This window comes from Mytilus californianus, unplaced genomic scaffold (genome assembly GCF_021869535.1).
Source record: "Mytilus californianus isolate M0D057914Y unplaced genomic scaffold, xbMytCali1.0.p SCAF_4, whole genome shotgun sequence".
In the NCBI taxonomy this organism is placed as follows: domain Eukaryota; kingdom Metazoa; phylum Mollusca; class Bivalvia; order Mytilida; family Mytilidae; genus Mytilus; species Mytilus californianus.
In genome coordinates, this window is record NW_026262690.1 from 51,808,578 (window position 1) to 51,828,081 (window position 19,504).

At 32.3% G+C, this 19,504-nt stretch overlaps 1 protein-coding gene across 1 annotated transcript in view; it reads right to left on the reverse strand.

Annotated features, from left to right (window-relative positions):
* The window catches only part of LOC127736963 (usherin-like), a 95,460-nt gene that overhangs the window by 29,210 nt on the left and 46,746 nt on the right, over positions 1–19,504 (reverse strand). The window contains 9 exon segments of the mRNA XM_052247523.1: positions 428–615; positions 918–1,048; positions 1,796–1,941; positions 3,091–3,190; positions 3,629–3,837; positions 6,529–6,731; positions 7,162–7,374; positions 7,779–8,018; positions 18,677–18,868. Of these exon segments, the coding sequence (XP_052103483.1) occupies positions 428–615; positions 918–1,048; positions 1,796–1,941; positions 3,091–3,190; positions 3,629–3,837; positions 6,529–6,731; positions 7,162–7,374; positions 7,779–8,018; positions 18,677–18,868 (1,622 nt within the window).

Sequence of the window (19,504 nt, forward strand, 5' to 3'; positions counted from 1 at the left end):
TCAGCTATAAAAGGCCCCGAATTGACAATGTAAAACAATTCAAACGAGAAAACTAACGGCCTAATTTATGTACAAAAAATTAACGAAAAACAAAATATTTAACACATAAACAAAAGACAAACACTGAATTACAGGCTCCTGACTTGGGACAGGCACATACATACAGAATGTTGGCGGGGTTAAACATGTTAGCGGGATCCCAACCCTCCCCTAACCTGGGACAGTGGTGTAACAGTACAACATAAGAATGAACTATAAAAATCAGTTGAAAGAGGCTTAACTCATCAGATGGATAAAAATACAAATACATTGTACTACAATTACAAGATGGTGTGACCGGGTACTTGTACATCCAAACAACAAAAAGACACTAAGTACAGATCTGAGAGTACTCGCAGTTTTCCATGAAACATAATTCAACTTTTACCTTTTGGTGACCAGTATCAGCTGTACAACATAGTGAAGTGGCATTATCAACATATTCTGTATTACAACACTGGTACCCTGCTGAATAGGTATAGGAGGAACCTTGCTTGTTATCACCACAACAAACTTCCAGTTCATCAATCAAATTTTCACCACAACATTTTCTTTGGAATCCATCATACAGTTTGTCTACAAAATGAAAAGAAAGCAAATAATTCAAAATAATCAAAAACTTTAAGCAACATTGTCAACCCTAAAATTACAAAGAATAGCTTTCAGACTAAATTCAGAAGATATCTATGCACTCTTTCTCAACATTCATTAAATAAATATTTTTATCTGATTCTTTATGATTTTTAATAAAACATATAAGAGAAATTGAATAAAATTGTTCTAAAAAAATAACTTAATGTTCATATGTTCCTTATTATCATATAAACCAATGATGTTTCTGCATGTCTGATCCTATTTGCATTTTGGTTGATACTTACCATGACAACAGACTTGTGAGCCTGTAGATGAATATGGTACAGAACCACAACAGCTATCCCCATGACCAACCAATAATCTGTTCTCATACAGATCAGGACAACACACCTGTCCTGGCAGTACTTCAGTATACCTACAATGAAAATTAAACCATGCTATATAACAAGAACCACAGACCATCTTCAACTTACAATTGATATTGTATTATATCATTTCAGCATCAAGAATGTTATGAATGTTATAGGATCTTTTATTGGACATTTATTATCATAATTATATTTAGGAGAGATTTCACCAATATTCATGGATTAATTAGTCTTCTGTTATAGGTTCACAGTACTGTGCTAACCTTAAAAAGTTTTTATCTGGTTAAACTTATGCTGTTCAAGGTGCTTTTTCATGTACTATAAGATGATGTCTCTGATGTCTCTTTCTATGTACTATATCAAAAATTTAAAATAAAGAAAACCTTGAAGCTCAGCAACATCATAAATTCAATGCCCCAATCATCATCCCTCCAAACAACATATTTTTCCATTTCAAATTTAATAGATAATCAAAATCATCCAAACCTTCTTTCAAATTTAAAATGTATCCACAAAAATGAAAAAAGTGCTATCAATAAGTTACATGCTTCAAATTCCAAAAATATCTGAAATTTGTAAATTTTAACTTTGATAAACTTTAGGGCTATTCCATTAAAATGTATGTGGGAGGGTAGGAAGGGACTTTCAAAATATCCCTACAACCAAGAACCATTTTTTAGATAATTTTGCATAATGGTAATAGACGCATACTGAAAAGAGACCCATGACCCACATTCAATAATTAAACTTCCCTTCCTACCCTCCCACATACATTTTAATGGCATAGTCCTTACCTATCTTTACAGCATTTGTATTGATCTTTCTTTAGATAGAACACTCCAGAGCAGCAGACAGCATCATGTGTTGGTTTGGGTATATACATAGTACCACAACAATCATAACCAGTCTTTATGTTATACAAATTTCCTTCGCAGCAAACCTACAATATACAAAAGTTTACAGCAAGTATATTACATAAGATGACACTATAAAATGCCTTGTCTGCAGCAAATCTTGAATTACTTAAAATTCTGATAAAGTTTGAAACTGATGTTGATGTCAATTGGTAAATTTCCTTTTATAGTGAATACAAAGTATTGTGAACCTACCAAGTAAAACTTCTGAGATACAGATTTAATCCAAAAATTTGAACTAGGCCAAATTGGAATGAAAATAATACTTAATCATGAAAAATTTACGTGTCAACTGAAGCATGAAAATGTGATCAGGGGAATATGATATTGAATGGACAACAAGTGTACTCCATTTGAAAAATCTGCAACCAAACACTCGTTGACTTGGCATGTCCATCTACTTAACAGACCTAATATTGAAAACTTCAACTTTAATTAATCTGATTGATATAACACGAAATTGAAGTAAAAGTAAAATATATCAAGCTCTAAATTGGCCTGAATCTAAAAAAAATATTGAACAAACAAAACAGAATCTTTCAAAGGTACCATAATTCTTGCTAGCAGACAAAAATTCCTATATTTACATGTACTATAAAAAGATGGCCTCACCATTCATTTTATGGAATAAAAGAAGAATGTGTCCATGTGACACAGATGCCCTCGTTTGTAAATATACAGGAAATTCAGAAATTTCTCCATTTATAAAGGAACATAACTCAAGAACCCTGAAAGTGACACCACCCAAATTTTAACTTAATCTGTGTTTGATGGTAATAAGCATTTTGTATAAGTTTCATAACATTTGGTAGAGGAACAGTAAAGTCAATAGTGCGGAAATTGCAAGTTCAGCAATTTTTTCATTTATAAAGAGACATAACTTGAGAATGGTGAAAGTGACGCCACACAAATTTGAAGCTTGATCGTTGTTTAATGGTAATAAGCATTGTTGATAAGTTTCTTGACATTTGGTTGAGGCAAACTAAAGTTAGAGAACAGAAAAAAATTTCCAAACATACGTTAACCTTAATGCCCCCTTGTCTACGACGGGGGTATAAAAAATAACAGCAGAACTAATTGTCAATAATTCTATTTATTTTTTTTTCAACTTAAAATTTGAAATCAGTAAAAGTTTTGTTTATAGCAAGGTACAAGGCAAGTGGTACTTAACTAACCTTTGTTCCTGTATAACACTGTGTTCCACAGATACTCTCAAAAACACTACACTTGACATATGTACACTTGGTTAATTCTGGACTTAGGGTAGGTGGTGCTCTGAAAAAAGGTAGATGTTAGGTAAGTTGCCTTTGCTTATACCCATACATTTTAAAAACTTATATTAAGATGATACTGCAGACCCTGAATGTGAACAATTATTCTTACGTATCAGTCATGTCGCAAATAACAAAATTACAGCTGAAACATGTCCTAATTGTAATAATCTGTGCAGTATGACAGTTTGTTACTATGTCATACAGTAGACCTGGTTGTATTTAATAAATCATAAACTCAATAGTAAGACTATGTTGAAGTTATAAAATTAAAAATATATGACATAATAGAAATTATTTTTTTCATATATTTTCAGTAAATTAAAAATGAATGAATCAATGCCAATCTAGAGTTTTTATATTATAATGTATATTCAAACATATTTTTATATTTCAAAAAAAAAATTCAGGGATAAATAATATCAACCAAACCATTACTGACATTTCTGAACATGGTTTCATCCTCTGTCTAATCAATTCATACTTCAGTATTATACCATTCCCATTCTCTGGAGGTTTCCAGCTAATATCTACTTCTGTTGGTGACACAGAGGTCACAAATGGATGAAGAACACCCTGGGGTAGAGCCTCAACTGTGGTTACTAATACAGTTTCACTCTCTGTACAGTCAAATACAGTGCAAACCTCCATCTGTAAGGAAAATGGTAATAAAGTTTTTTTTTATAATTTGTTACACTAAAATGTATTGTCCGAACATAATGCTATTTGACAGCTCTTGTTTCTTCAATCGTTTTATCAAATACAAAGACTAAGTAATGATTTCGAACAGGTAGTCTTATTTCAGCAGTATTCTAATACTATTCTAAGACAAATATAAGTAAAATTTTGAAAGAGTCTGGGTACTTTTAAAAATTACAGAGTATAATGGTAAGATCAATAAGAAAATGAGATCCTACCTTTACAGAATATACATTGTATGGACATAGATCAGTAATGAATTGAGATCCTACCTTTTACAGAATATACATTGTATGGACTTTATAAGATCAGTACATGTAATGAGATCCTACCTATACAGAATATACAATGTATGGACGAACATCAGTGATTAGACCTACCTTTACATAGTATACAGTGTATGGACGTAGATCAGTGATTAGACCTACCTTTACAGAATATACAGTGTATGGACGTAGATCAGTGATTAGACCTACCTTTACAGAGTATACAGTGTATGGACGTAGATCAGTGATTAGACCTACCTTTACAGAGTATACAGGGTATGGACGTAGATCAGTGATTAGACCTACCTTTACAGAGTATACAGGGTATGGACGTAGATCAGTGATTAGACCTACCTTTACAGAGTATACAGTGTATGGACGTAGATCAGTGATTAGACCTACCTTTACAGAATATACAGTGTATGGAAGTAGATCAGTGATTAGACCTACCTTTACAGAGTATACAGTGTATGGACGTAGATCATTGATTAGACCTACCTTTACAGAGTATACAGCGTATGGACGTAGATCAGTGATTAGACCTACCTTTACAGAGTATACAGTGTATGGACGTAGATCAGTGATTAGACCTACCTTTACAGAGTATACAGTGTATGGACGTAGATCAGTAATTAGACCTACCATTACAGAGTATACAGTGTATGGACGTAGATCAGTGATTAGACCTTCTGTAAAGGGTATGGATGCAGATCAGTGATTAGACCTTCTGTAAAGGGTATGGACGTAGATCAGTGATTAGACCTACCTTTACAGAGTATACAGCGTATGGACGTAGATCAGTGATTAGACCTACCTTTACAGAGTATACAGTGTATGGACGTAGATCAGTGATTAGACCTACCTTTACAGAGTATACAGTGTATGGACGTAGATCAGTAATTAGACCTACCATTACAGAGTATACAGTGTATGGACGTAGATCAGTGATTAGACCTTCTGTAAAGGGTATGGATGCAGATCAGTGATTAGACCTTCTGTAAAGGGTATGGACGTAGATCAGTGATTAGACCTACCTTTAAAGAATATACAGTGTATGGACGTAGATCAGTGATTAAACCTACCTTTACAGAATATACAATGTATGGACATAGATCAGTAATTAGACCTACCTTTACAGAGTATACAGTGTATTGACGTAGATCAGTGATTAGACCTACCTTTACAGAGTATACAGTGTATGGACGTAGATCAGTAATTAGACTACCTTAACAGAATATACAGTGTATGGACGTAGATCAGTGATTAGACCTACCTTTACAGAGTATACAGGGTATGGATATAGATCAGTGATTAGACCTACCTTTACAGAGTATACAGTGTATGGACGTAGATCAGTGATTAGACCTACCTTTACAGAGTATACAGGGTATGGACGTAGATCAGTGATTAGACCTACCTTTACAGAGTATACAGTGTATGGACGTAGATCATTGATTAGACCTACCTTTACAGAGTATACAGTGTATGGAGGTAGATCATTGATTAGACCTACCTTTACAGAGTATACAGTGTATGGAGGTAGATCAGTGATTAGACCTACCTTTACAAAGTATACAGAGTATGGACGTAGATCAGTGATTAGACCTACCTTTACAGAGTATACAGTGTATGGACGTAGATCAGTGATTAGACCTACATTTACAGAATATACAGTGTATGGACATAGATCAGTGATTAGACCTACCTTTACAGAGTATACAGTGTATGGACGTAGATCAGTGATTAGACCTACCTTTACAAAGTATACAGGGTATGGACGTAGATCAGTGATTAGACCTACCTTTACAGAATATACAGTGTATGGAAGAAGATCAGTGATTAGACCTACCTTTACAGAGTATACAGTGTATGGAAGAAGATCAGTGATTAGACCTACCTTTACAGAGTATACAGTGCATGGACGTAGATCAGTGATTAGACCTACCATTACAGAGTATACAGTGTATGGACGTAGATCAGTGATTAGACCTACCTTTACAGAATAAACAGTGTATGGAAGAAGATCAGTGATTAGACCTACCTTTACAGAGTATACAGTGTATGGACGTAGATCAGTGATTAGACCTACCTTTACAGAGTATACAGTGCATGGACGTAGATCAGTGATTAGACCTACCTTTACATAGTATACAGTGTATGGACGTAGATCAGTGATTAGACCTACCTTTACAGAGTATACAGTGCATGGACGTAGATCAGTGATTAGACCTACCATTACAGAGTATACAGTGTATGGACGTAGATCAGTGATTAGACCTACCTTTACAGAGTATACAGTGTATGGACGTAGATCAGTGATTAGACCTACCTTTACAGAATATACAGTGTATGGACGTAGATCAGTGATTAGACCTACCTTTACAGAATAAACAGTGTATGGACGTAGATCATAAATGACATAGGATCCTGCTTCTGTCATCTCTGTAGATATTCTGTCTTTTATAATATGTATAAAGTATCCTGTTATCTGACCATTAGGTATCAGAGGTGCTACCCAGGATACTCTGATAGAAGTATGACTCAGTACTGTTAACACTGGCTTAGACACACCCTCAGGAGCTGTAATATATCAAGCAAAGATTAACTGAAAACTAATCTAATTATTTTTTTTGCTGAAGTTCCATTCTTATTTTTAATTACATACTTTTTAAATGAAATAATTAAAAGTTCAACTGATGTCTATCATGAAAATTTCATTAAAAACTGAATATCTAAATCAGAGGTTGGTTCAATCAATCAATTCTGAAAGGAAAACTTTTTTTTTAAATTAATGTGAAGACATTTCAAAAACACTAAATAACAGTCATTTGAATTGAATGGACCAGATAAGAAATGACATTATGGAAATGTAACTGTTTGGGACATTCTGACTCAATCTCTGAAATTGTACTGTAAGCATTCTTAAATTTTCGCATATCTTGAAGAAACTCATTTGGTAAGATTTGTTTTCATAAATTATTTAAAGATAATAAATGAGTGAAAATATTACCTCCATCCAGGGTAACTGTTGACTGTGGCTCACTGGTTATACTTGCACCACCATGGATGGTAATGGTGACATACACTATATATCTGGTCATGGGGGTCAGGTTTTGTAAATGGGTGTGGTCCACATTAGCACTATGATACTGAGTAAAATTTCCAAGATAACTGTATGCCTTTACTGTAAATTCTTTAACTGAACCTTGTAAATCAATCACATCTAAAATAATTCAAACAAAATGAATACCTGTATTCCAAATTATGAGATTTCCTGAAATGATATTTCAAATAAAGAATTTGTGATGTTAATGAATAAATTTGTTAAAGGTACCAGAGGCTTATAATTTTGTATGCCAGACGCCCATTTCGATAGAAAGGCCAAATCAAATACAAAGATATACAAAAATATCATTAAGTATCATGACATCATGATGCTGTTAATTCATTCTTATAAATAATATTTTATTATGTCATAACTGAGAAGTTTAAAAATTAATGTTTCAGATTTAGTTGCATATTCAAAATATGTTCAGCATAAAAAATACCCAGAACTATATCAGTATCAGTGGTGACACCCTAAGTTTACAGAATAAGCAGTGTATGAAGTAATAAATATTGCATTACCAGGAGTTAACCATTTCACTTCAATTGTTGTATGATCTGCTGGAAAAACGGTCACCTCTGCAGCTTTCCGTGGAAATCCTCCATATGTGGTTACCTCCCTTGAATTATTACTGGTTAGCTGTCCAACATCATTATAAACTGTTACCCGGTATACAAAAGTTGTAAATAGTGGTAAGCCTGTGTCTTCAAACAATGTTGAAGGTCCTAGGTACAAACTCTGCCAGATATTAAAGTTGGTAGCTGAAACTGAATGTATTTGAAATATTACCATTTGGCAGTTGTCCCTGTCAATGCTTGAGAATTAAAGTCAGTCCTACATACCAACTGTATATGAAAACGAGTTCAGTCCTTCAAAAATTATTATGGATATAATATGAAATTAAAATAAGTGATACAGCATATATAAACCTCTATTATTATTCTGTTGAATTAACAGGAAATATTAAACATCTTATTTCCTTTACGTTCTCTTGTGATTAATGTACTTTACACAAAAAAAGAGATACAGAAAATTAAAATAAAACAATTTTTTTTTCAGATGCTATTTCTTTATGAAGAAGCTTGTCCAAGTTTTGTAACATTCTGTGAAGGTTTACCAAATTTATTGATGTCTAAGAAATTTGTCGCAAGACTTTTAAGATCTAAATGTTTACTGCAAAAAATTTATCTCCATTGACCAGTTAAATACGGAAATAATGAAAGAAGAAAAAAATTTTTTTGGTTTGGTCTTATAAATGTCCAAGTTTGGTAAAATTCCATGATTGATTATTTCTTGCTTAATGGCCAGTGGCCATTATTTCATACATCATGCATATTAAAGATGAGAAACTATTAACAGTTAATACAATATGTAGGTCTTTCAAGGTGGGATGACAATGTTGAAGGGTGGAAAATTTAGACTGCCACAGACTGTTCATGAGTTTTAAAGTAAAATCAGACTGTTTAAATGGTGCAATATACAGCTTTAAGATGGTTAAAGAAATGTTAAAACATAAAAGGAAAAAATAATGCATAACATTAAAAAACAAATATAATAATAACAAGAATGTGTCCATAGTTCACGGATGCCCCACTCCCACTATAAATTTCTATGTTCAGTGGACCGTGAAATTGGGGTCAAAACTCTAATTTGGCATATCATAGGGAACATGTGTACTAAGTTTCAAGTTGATTGGACTTCAACTTCATCAAAAACTACCTTGATCAAAAACTTTAACCTGAAGCAGGACAGACGGACGGACGGACGCACAGACTGAAAAACATAACGCCCCTAGGTGGGGCATAAAATACAAAATTCTTGAATGCAAAAAGCTAGGTCTAATTGTGAGATGGGAAATGTTGTATAGAGTTATCTTAGGTAAACCAACTCTCCGGACCTAACATACTAGTAAACACACTTGAATAATATATATACCTATCATTTCCTAACTACAAACCTCTGATGGTTTGATATATTTGCATATTTCATTTCAAGGGAAACAATCTGATTTTTGTAATAAAAATCTTTCTATATTTAGGTTTGGGGTTTTTGATGAAATTTTCACTGATATATATCATTCCATCACATAGTAGTGATCAGTTGGGAACATAAGTGTTTACTATAACAACTATGAGCTTCAAACAGTTTATTGACAAAAACTTCTAATTATTGTCTTTCCATGAAAACCTAATTCAATTAAGCCTTATTTGAAATCTCAGCATTTGAGATTTGATAACTTATCCCCTTGGACATTGTTATGAATATTCATAATCAATTGAAAACTGGAAAATCCCTTGTCAACTTTAAAAATAGAAATTTCTCTAATCTAAAAATAGAATTGTAGAGAAAATAATAATTGCTACCCATTTAAATACAAATCAAAATATGCAAATACTGTTTACCACAAACAGAAGAATGATAAATATATTGTTCAGATAAGGTAGAGAGTAGAGGGGCAGCACATATAAACTGTCTCAAATGTAAAATTGTGTATGTTTGAAAAGAACACATTGTATAAACAAAATGAAAAAGATCTTTTATTGAATGTGTGACAAAGAAAATAGTCTATGTATTTTAATAAATGTATATGAATAAAAAATGTGGATAGTGTCCACATGTGGACACAGATGATGCCCCCGCTTGCATATCATATAGTTATAAAGGGACATAACTGAAGAAAGGTAATAGTGACGCTACCCAAATTTGAACTTGATCTGAGTGTTGTGGTATTAAGCATTGTGTGCAAGTTTCATAACATTTGGTTGAGGCTAACTTAAGTAGAGAACAGAAACTAAAAATTCAGCAATTTTTCTATTTGTAAACACGCATAACTCTAGAACGGTTGTGTATAAGTTTTATAACATTTGGTTGAGACAAACTAAAGTTAGAGAATGGAAACGAAAAATTCAGCAATTTTTATGTTTATAAAGGGACATAACTCAAGAATGGTAAAAGTGTTGCCACCAAATTTAGTACTTAATCTGTATTATGTAGTAATAAGCATTGTGTATAAGTTGTATAACATTTGGTTGAGGCAAACTAAAGTATGAAAACGGAAAAAAAAAATTTGTACTTGATCTTAGTTTTGTGGTAATGAATATTGTGTATAGGTTTTATAATGTTTGGTTGGGGCAAACTTAAGTTACAGAATGGAAACTAAAAATTTTGCAATCTTTCTATTTATAAAGGGGCATAACTCAATAATGGTAAAAGTGACACTACCCAAATTCAACTTGATCTATGTTTTATCAGTGGAAGTCAAAATTAAACATTGCATTGTATAAAGCATTGATTGTAGTTGATTCAACTATAATCATGGACAAAGGAAGATAACTCCAATTTTAAAAATTACTTGATATTTAGAAGAAAATAAAAATTTTGCAATTTTTCCATTTCTAAAGGGGCATAACTCTAGAACGGTAAAAGTGACACCATCAAAATTTAAACTTGATCTGTGTTTTGTGGTAATAAGCATTGTGTATAAGTTTCATAACAATTGGTTGAGTATAAATTTCATAACATTTGGTTGAGGCAAACTAAAATTAGAGAACGGAAACGAAAAATTCAGCAATTTTTCCATTTGTACCGGGGCATAACTCTAGAACGGTAAAAGTGACGCCACCAAAATTCAAACTTGATCTGTGTTTTGTGGTAATAAGCATTGTGTATAAGTTTCAAATATTTGGTTGAGGCAAACTAAAGTTAGAGAACTGAAACGAAAAATTCACAATTTTTCCATTTGTACAGGGGCATAACTCTAGAACGGTAAAAGTGACGCCACCAAAATTCAAACTTGATCTGTGTTTTGTGGTAATTAGCATTGTGTATAAGTTTCATAACATTTGGTTGAGACAAACTAAAGTTAGAGAATGGAAACCAATTTTGGGCCGTTCGTAGGTATGTACGTACGTACAGACGGACAAGGGTAAAACTTAATTCCCCCCTCTGCTACGGCGGGGGCATAAAAATAGATTTTTGTTCAATGTTCTGTGGCAAATATTTCATGACAAAATTTACACCAAACCAGTATAGTGAAGTTAAAAGAGACTTATCAGGATTTCCCATCAAGTTATATTTCTCTAAATAATGAAAAACTTTTTAAGTTTTAACAAAAGACAACCACTGACAAGGTTCTTTAATTTGCAAAAAAAAACCTGGTGGAACAGAGGGGTTCTGACTCCTGCTCCTGTTTTATAAATCAAGAAAAACTGTAAAACATTAAGGTAACTACCTCCCAACTCTAAAGCCCAGAATAAAGTTTGAATGTACAGAATTTAATGCACAAAAAACTCCTAAGACATTTTAATCTTGTTTCTGACTATAAAATAATTATTATCTTAATTGTTGCAGTGAAATTTGTTTTTTTGTTTTTTTATTAATTTCTGAATCTACAGTACCTAAATACACCCCATACACACACACAAATAGGGGGTCTCGGTGGCTGAGTGGTCTAAGTAGTTACTACTGTAATCACTAGCCAGTCAACACTGAGGTTGTGAGTTCGAACCCCGCTCGTGCGGGTGCACTTGACTCCAATCTTAATTGACTAGAATTGTCAGTTTTCCTATCAAAGGTCAGTGGTTTTCTCCTGGCACTTTGGCTTCCTCCACCAATAAAAACTGGCCGCCACAAAATAGCCCAAAAGCGGTACTTAAAAGTGGCATTAAAACACCAAAAATCAAATCAAAATCAAATCACACACAAATACACATTCTTTATTAAGTACAGACAACATTCACAATTTTTAATTAATACTTTTGATTTTGTCTTTTTAATGCAGTAACTTAACAGTAAGTATCTGATCATTCTGATGAAAAGATTAATTTTAAAAGAAGCACCAAAAAGTGAGGGCCTAGTCTAATGGTGAGCTGGAGATTTCTATTGAAATTATCTGATTATGAATAAGATAACCAATTCTTCTGGACCAGGCATACTTAATAATCTATCTGAACAATATATATATATTCTTCATTTTCTACAGTTTGCTACCTGGTAGTATAGGATATTTGCATAATTTGGTTTGTAAAGGGAAGCAATTATTATTTTATTCAGATCTATTTTTAGATTAGGGAATTTCTAATTTTGAACTGGCAGTATTCTTAGACAAGGGGTTTTCCAGTTTTCAGTAGATAATTGATAGATTGAGAATATTCTTGTCCAAAGGGATAGTATTTCAAAATTGTATTAAACCTGAGAATAAAATTAGGCTGAATTAAAATGAGAAGTTTGGAAGAAGAAGAATGATAGAAATAAATCTTTCAGAAGTCATTGTAAATAAACTATTTGAAGCTCATAGCTCATTACACATATGTAAGTTCAACCCAACTAGTCCCTACTATATGATGTGATGATATCTATCAGTGAAAATCTAGGCAAAAGCCCCAAACCTAAACATAGATTGCTGTATTGTTTCCCTTGAAATAAAATATGCAAATATATTGAACCATCAGATGATTTTACTACGGAATTTATAGGTATATATATAAATGAGGTATAAACACTGGTATGTTAGTTAGGTCCGGAAGAGTTGGGTTACCTAAGATATCTCTATACAAAACTTCCAACTCACAATTTGACCTATCCTTTTGCACTCAAGATTTTTTTTTTATAATTATCATTTTTTATCTATAAACCTTAAGCATTTTTCCCTATTACCTAATTTTTTTTCAAATATATATATACCAGTACTCGCTAACAACACTTATATCTATATACTGATTTATCCCACAGATACAATGAATGTTACATATCTAAAAAATAGAATAAACATTGACCAAAATACATAAATATCATTTAATTTCCTAAAGAATGCAGAGTTTGCTGAAGCATATAAAAAGAACAAGAGTGCACACACTGAAATGTCTAACCAGAATTACTTATGATTGAATTCATGTTGAAAGTCTGTAATATGAAGTTTTACTACAAGTATCAAATAAACTTAACATTATCAATGATCCCTGAAAATGAAGGCACAGACAGATGAACCATGCCAAACAGACATGTACACCTAACAATCATTCCATACACCAAATATAGTGGTTCTATCGCTTAGAGTACCTAAGAAACAGATCAAACCACAAAATCTTAACATTGGCAAATAATCCATGAAAATGAGGACAAGGTCAGATGAACCCTATCAGAGAGACATGTACACCTTACACTCATTCCATACACCAAATATAGTTGACCTATTGTTTATAGTAAGTGAAAAACTGACATAACTACAAAAACCTATGTTTGACCAAGGAACCATGAAAATGAAGTCAAGGTCATATGTAACCAGCCAGACAGACATGTACATCTTACATCCATACACCAAATATACTTGACCTATATCTTATGGTATCTGAGAAATAGACCAAACCACAAAAAATAAACATTGTTCAATGAACCATGAAAATGAGGTCATGGTCAGATGAAACCTGTCAGTCGGACATGTACACCTTGCAATCTTCCATACAACAATTATAGTGGCTTTATTGCTTAAAGTATATGAGATACATATTGTACATAAACTGTTTAAAGCTAAAGTTTAACGGTTCATTCTGGCTATTCCTACATTTTGAATGTTATATGTAAAATAGTAAAATTTTATGTAGGAGTTCCCAGAATTTTTATGTAAACAATGGGATTATGTAGGATTATGTTGTAACAACACTAAACTAATGAATCAAGGTAAATCCAGGTATTATTGTGGAAAATAAAGAAAAAGAATAGTTTATATTACAATATTGCATTTAATAATTGCATAGCACATTTTGTGTAAATAATATTCAAAAGCACAATATGAATTTATAGGCATAATAGAAATAGAAATATGTTATATTTTACTTCTTTGAATCAAAGCACTAAATTTTGAGTTACACTAAACAAAGCACCGAAAAGTACACTAAATTGACATTAAACATAGCACTCACACAGTAATACATTGCACTTAATTGAACATACAAGAGAATACAAAGTCTTAATCAATGTGCAGGAGATGAGAAGCAGCATCTCCATACTCGACTGGCGTAAACTCATTATTCTGTAACCTTGTTTTCAGTGTTTGCAGTCTGTCATCTATTTCCCTGTATTTTCTCTTTCTTGGAGTACGTTTCCCGCTGGCTCTGTATTGGATAAGTATGAGAGCATGGAAGGCTCCTTCTTTTCTACAGAACTTGATCATGCTGAAGATGTTTGGGTGAGGTGCCTTTACTAACTTCTTTAGTTTACTATGCCAACATTCTAAATGATTTGTTGTTCTATGACCATCTGTTGCGTAGTGGTTCCATAGGCTTTGGTTGTTTTCTACCCAGTAGCTGGTTACATAGTCTGTAAAGTTAAGGGTTAGTGTGTTAGTATCTGCATCATTGATGTCCTCCAGTGCGTTAAACCAAACATCTTCAACTGTATTGGGTGGTAAAAGTGGCAGAACTGCAGCTCTTCGAATAAGTTGGTGAATGTCACCTTTTTCACTGTATTCAGTCTGCAAACTATGCACTGTGCATTTCGCCAGATACACTGAGTGTTGTCCTGACTTTTTCCATCTTATTACTAGCTTGTAATCTCCATTCCTTGCTGAGAGGTCCCATTTGGCAGTTTGATGTTCAAGTAAGTGTACAATGGTAAAGATATCTCCAGTCAAAAGTGAAGGTGAGCATGACTCATTGCTTGCTGTCATAACGATTCACCTAACCCTGACATGTTTAACTAATAGTATTCGAACGGAGTGTCTGGCCGTTCTTGTAAGGCAAAGGCACAAAATGAACATCTCAGGAAATATCTGGCTATTTATAATAATGCTTACTTGTTTGGTGTTCAGTTAAGACACTGAGCACAAGTTAATAGTGTTGAAAGCTAATCAGAGTTCAAAGTTTCTTGGCTTGGCTTAATCTATTAGGCCAATTTATACACTTATCTATAATAATTAATCACTTTTAGCATTACTTTTGATATTATATTCATTTTAAAAAAATCATAATTTATTAAAATAATGAAATTAATTAATTCTTTGAGGCTGAAGTTGAAAGTGTTGGTTAAAATAAGTAAGCAATGAAAGAGGTTGTTAAATGTGATATATGCTTTTTTGTGCTTCTTTGTTAAATATTTGTTTGTTTTTGTTGTGATTAAGATTGTGACACGGTGTTGACTGCTGTACCCCTATTTTGACATTTTTACCTTATCATGTCTGTTTGTTTTATTCACGCATCGTTGTCAATATAATGGAATTTGATGCGACTTTCTTACAAGTGAGAGGTTTAGCGCTATAAAACCAGGTTCAATCCACCATTTTCTACACAGGAAAATGCTTGTACCAAGTCATGAATATGACAGTTGTTGTCCATTCGTTTGATGTGTTTGTGCTTTTGATTTTGCCATTTGATTAGGGACTTTCCGTTTTGAATTTTCCTCGGAGTTCAATATTTTTGTGGTTTAACTTTTTACTATTAATTTTCTTTTAAATACGTTTTTTCCAGACTTTCAAATGCTTTTACTTAATAATTTTATTTTCTAGAAATTCCATAATATTAGAAACACTTAACTTTAATACTTGATTCATGTTTTCAAACAAAAAAAAATCAATTTTTTACATATAAATAATAGTTTTTATTTAATTTCCACAGGTAAATTTACCTTTGACCCAATTAGACACTAATGACTAAAACAACATATCTTCCAATAACAACATCTATTGTTCTTCCACTAATCTCCCATGTAGGAATAGCCAGAATAGTAAAATACAAAATGTAGGAATAGCCAGAAGACACCAAATTTAACAAATATATAAATTAAATCAAATTTTTCAATACTATGTGATGTAATGCTATGTAACAGTGAAAATCTATTAAGAAAAAGCCCCAAACCTAAATATAGATTGCTGTATTACAAAATTCAAATTGTTTCCCTTGAAATAAAATATGCAAATATACCAAACCATCAGATGATTTTAGTAAGGAAATTATAAGTATTTATATTATTAAGGTATATAGACTGGTATGTTAGGTCCAGAAGAGTTGGGTTACCTAAGATGAAAAAGTCGAACGCACCTTTGATTAGCAAGTATGTAAATTTTATCAATGAACATTTTTCCATTTTAACTAGACATGGATAAATTACCTGCTTATTGGTAAAATCAATAGACAATGCATGTAGTTTGTTTAATAATATAACATTTACAATACATGGGGATGAAAGTAAAGCGAGAATTTCGATAATGTTTGGACAAAATGACGATAAACAAACTAAACGAAAGTAAAAACTATGGAAAGCCGAGATAACAATAGGATGGCAAATTTTATGCAAAAAGTTAGAAAAGAAAATGAAAATACATAAAGAAACGATTGTCAAGCAACTGAAATTATTCATTGTGATCAATTGATGGAAATAGAAAATGCAAATGAAAATGTAAGGAGCGCCGAAACTGCCACCGTTATAGACAATAATACACAAGAATTACCAGAAAACAGTACAATTTTTTCAGATAAACTTTTCCAGAAAGATTGCGTGAAGGAATGTCAGAGAGTTACGCAAAGTTCTGAATCAATAGACATTGTCGATAAAATTTGTTGGGAAATTTGGAACCAAAAAGAAATGAAACAAAAATGTCAAAACAAAAAGACGATCAATATTCTGATGAATCTGAAGATGAGGAGATATCAGTTGGAAGTGAAGACATTATTTCGAAAGTGGTGATCAAGAAAAGAAGGTTATTACCAGATAAACTAATTGCAAAATTAAAAGGGACCTGTAAAATTATAAAGTATGATAGAGGACTTTACAATGTAGGAGAAGTTCGTTCAGTAGATTCTGATTACAATAAATTTAAGAAAAATTTAGAACAAGACTTTGGTGATGTGTGAGACTATGAATTTTGTCCAGACGATACTGACGAAAAAAATTGACTTGATGGCCAAGTTTGCACATGATAATGAACTGTTTATTTATAAGAAATGAATTGTGTTGTATATAAATATTTCATTTTTTTGTTGTAGTTTAATTATTCATTGTATTATTTAGCATTGATGATTTCATAATGTGAAATAATCAGTTTTGTTCACTTTCAAAAGATGTCTTTTGGTCAATAACTTGTGCATAGCTGACTTTAGAATTTGGATATGTGAAGGAATTGGAAATCCATCTGCATATATTATATTTTTCTTTTTTTCTTTTTCATAGTGCATAACTGTTTTGACTAAAATCACTGTTTAAGAAATTGAATAGGAATGACAAAGTTTAAATTGATAAGAGAGAGTTTTTTTTAATTCCAATCGGAAAAAATGGAACAAAGTAATAATTTTCAAAGTAAATATATAAAAGTATATTAGAGTAACCTTGAATGGAAATTTTCAAACTGTGATAATAATGTATATAAATGTGTGTATATGTATTGCATATTGTGTATATAATAATTGTAGTGTGTATATATGATTGATTGATTGTTGGTTGCTTAACGTCCAGTGGCAAATATTTCGTGTATATATGAAGTATGATTAATAAAGATAAAAAAAAAACTTAAGATATTTCTATACAAACTTTCCAACTCACAATTTGACCTATCTTTTTGCACTCAAGAATTGTTTACATTATTATCACTATTTACCTACAAACCACATGTATTTGTTTATCTATATTTTTTGTTATATTTCTCCAATACATGTATCTCTTACAGCACTAAATACTACATACTGACTTATCCTAAAGACATATTGAATGCTATATATCTCCTGTTATTGCTAGGACAAACCTGACAATAGAAAATACTTTCACCTCAATGTATAAATATCCTCTAATTTCTTAAAGAACACAGCCTTTATTGAAAATGAGAAGAAGGCTTCTGAAAGAACTGAAAAATTCTCAGACATTACAACTCATCGCTGTCAAACTGCCAGCCAAATATGGTCATTCTGTTTTGAATTCCTAAGAAAAGTGTGAAGAAAAAAATTGCTATCATTCAGCATATTGAAAAATTAAAAGTATTGACAAACAGGAAGTTGGTGTCCGACAGATCGAAAAACAAAAGCTCATACTTTACAACTCATCACTGTCGAGTAGCTGACAACATATGAAATCATTCTGTCCAATAGTTCCCGAGAAAATATTTGTTGGATGAACAAACGGATAGTTGGACAGATGAATAGACACACAGATGACAAGGTGATAGCAATACAGCCTTCCTCCTAGAGTGGAGTATAATAATCAATTTTAAACAATGACTGTAATCACATTGTGTGTGAGTGCAGTATTGAATAATCAATTACTGTGTCAGTTTTAAGTTTATAATAAACAAGTCACTTCATAGATATAAGAAGATATGGTATGAATGCCAATGAGACAACTCTCCATCCAAGTCACAATTTGTAAAAGTAAACCATAATAGGTCAAAGTACGGCCTTCAACACAGAGCCTTGGCTCACTCCTAACAGCAAGCACTTCATACCTTCTAAAGGTTGTCTGAGTTTCATCCTGGAGAGTTCATATCGTATATTTGGACCATTGTCTCTGCTTGGTGCAGACCAGGCTATAGATATAATAGTCTGTGATACCACTATAGGGAGAGGTGGGTCCTGTCCTTCAGGTACTGTGGCATCAGTTCTTACAACAACAACTGTACTTTCGGTGCATCCTGCATCTAAATTGGAAAATAATTCATATGTAAAGACAGAAATATTTCAGTGAAAAATCCCTATAAAAGTAGTTATCATTTTGCTAAATTCATTGTCAATTCTACAATAATCAAGTATTCTATTGAACAGGGTGCAGTATATAAGAATGACAAATACTTTATTTGCAAACAAAATATTATAAGGGGGAGTTATTCAACTCGGTTTAAAAAAAGAGTTTTATGAAATACTAATAGCATGTCTTATCATTTCTAATGGCCCGAGAACACAGTTATTTCGTAGTGCATTTCTTTTAGACAATAAATTCAAATTAAAAAAATCGCACCTGCTCTATCTCAAAAAGATTTTTACAGTGTAGTGTACTACTATTGATACAAATAATATCAAAATTATAGAAACTTCTACCAGCTCTAACTCAAAATATTGACAATTCTGTGTTAAGGGGGGCTAAACTTCAGTTTGACAGCTTCCGACATTCTAATTTTTGACCTTTTTTAACTGGACCAAATCACTACTTAACATAAAGATTCAGCACCCAAATTTTTTTAACATGTAATTTCATCCCCTTACTTAATATTTCATGCATAAAATATCAAGAAATAAATTGGGAAAGTGTATCAAAAAAAAATGCAAGTTATACACTG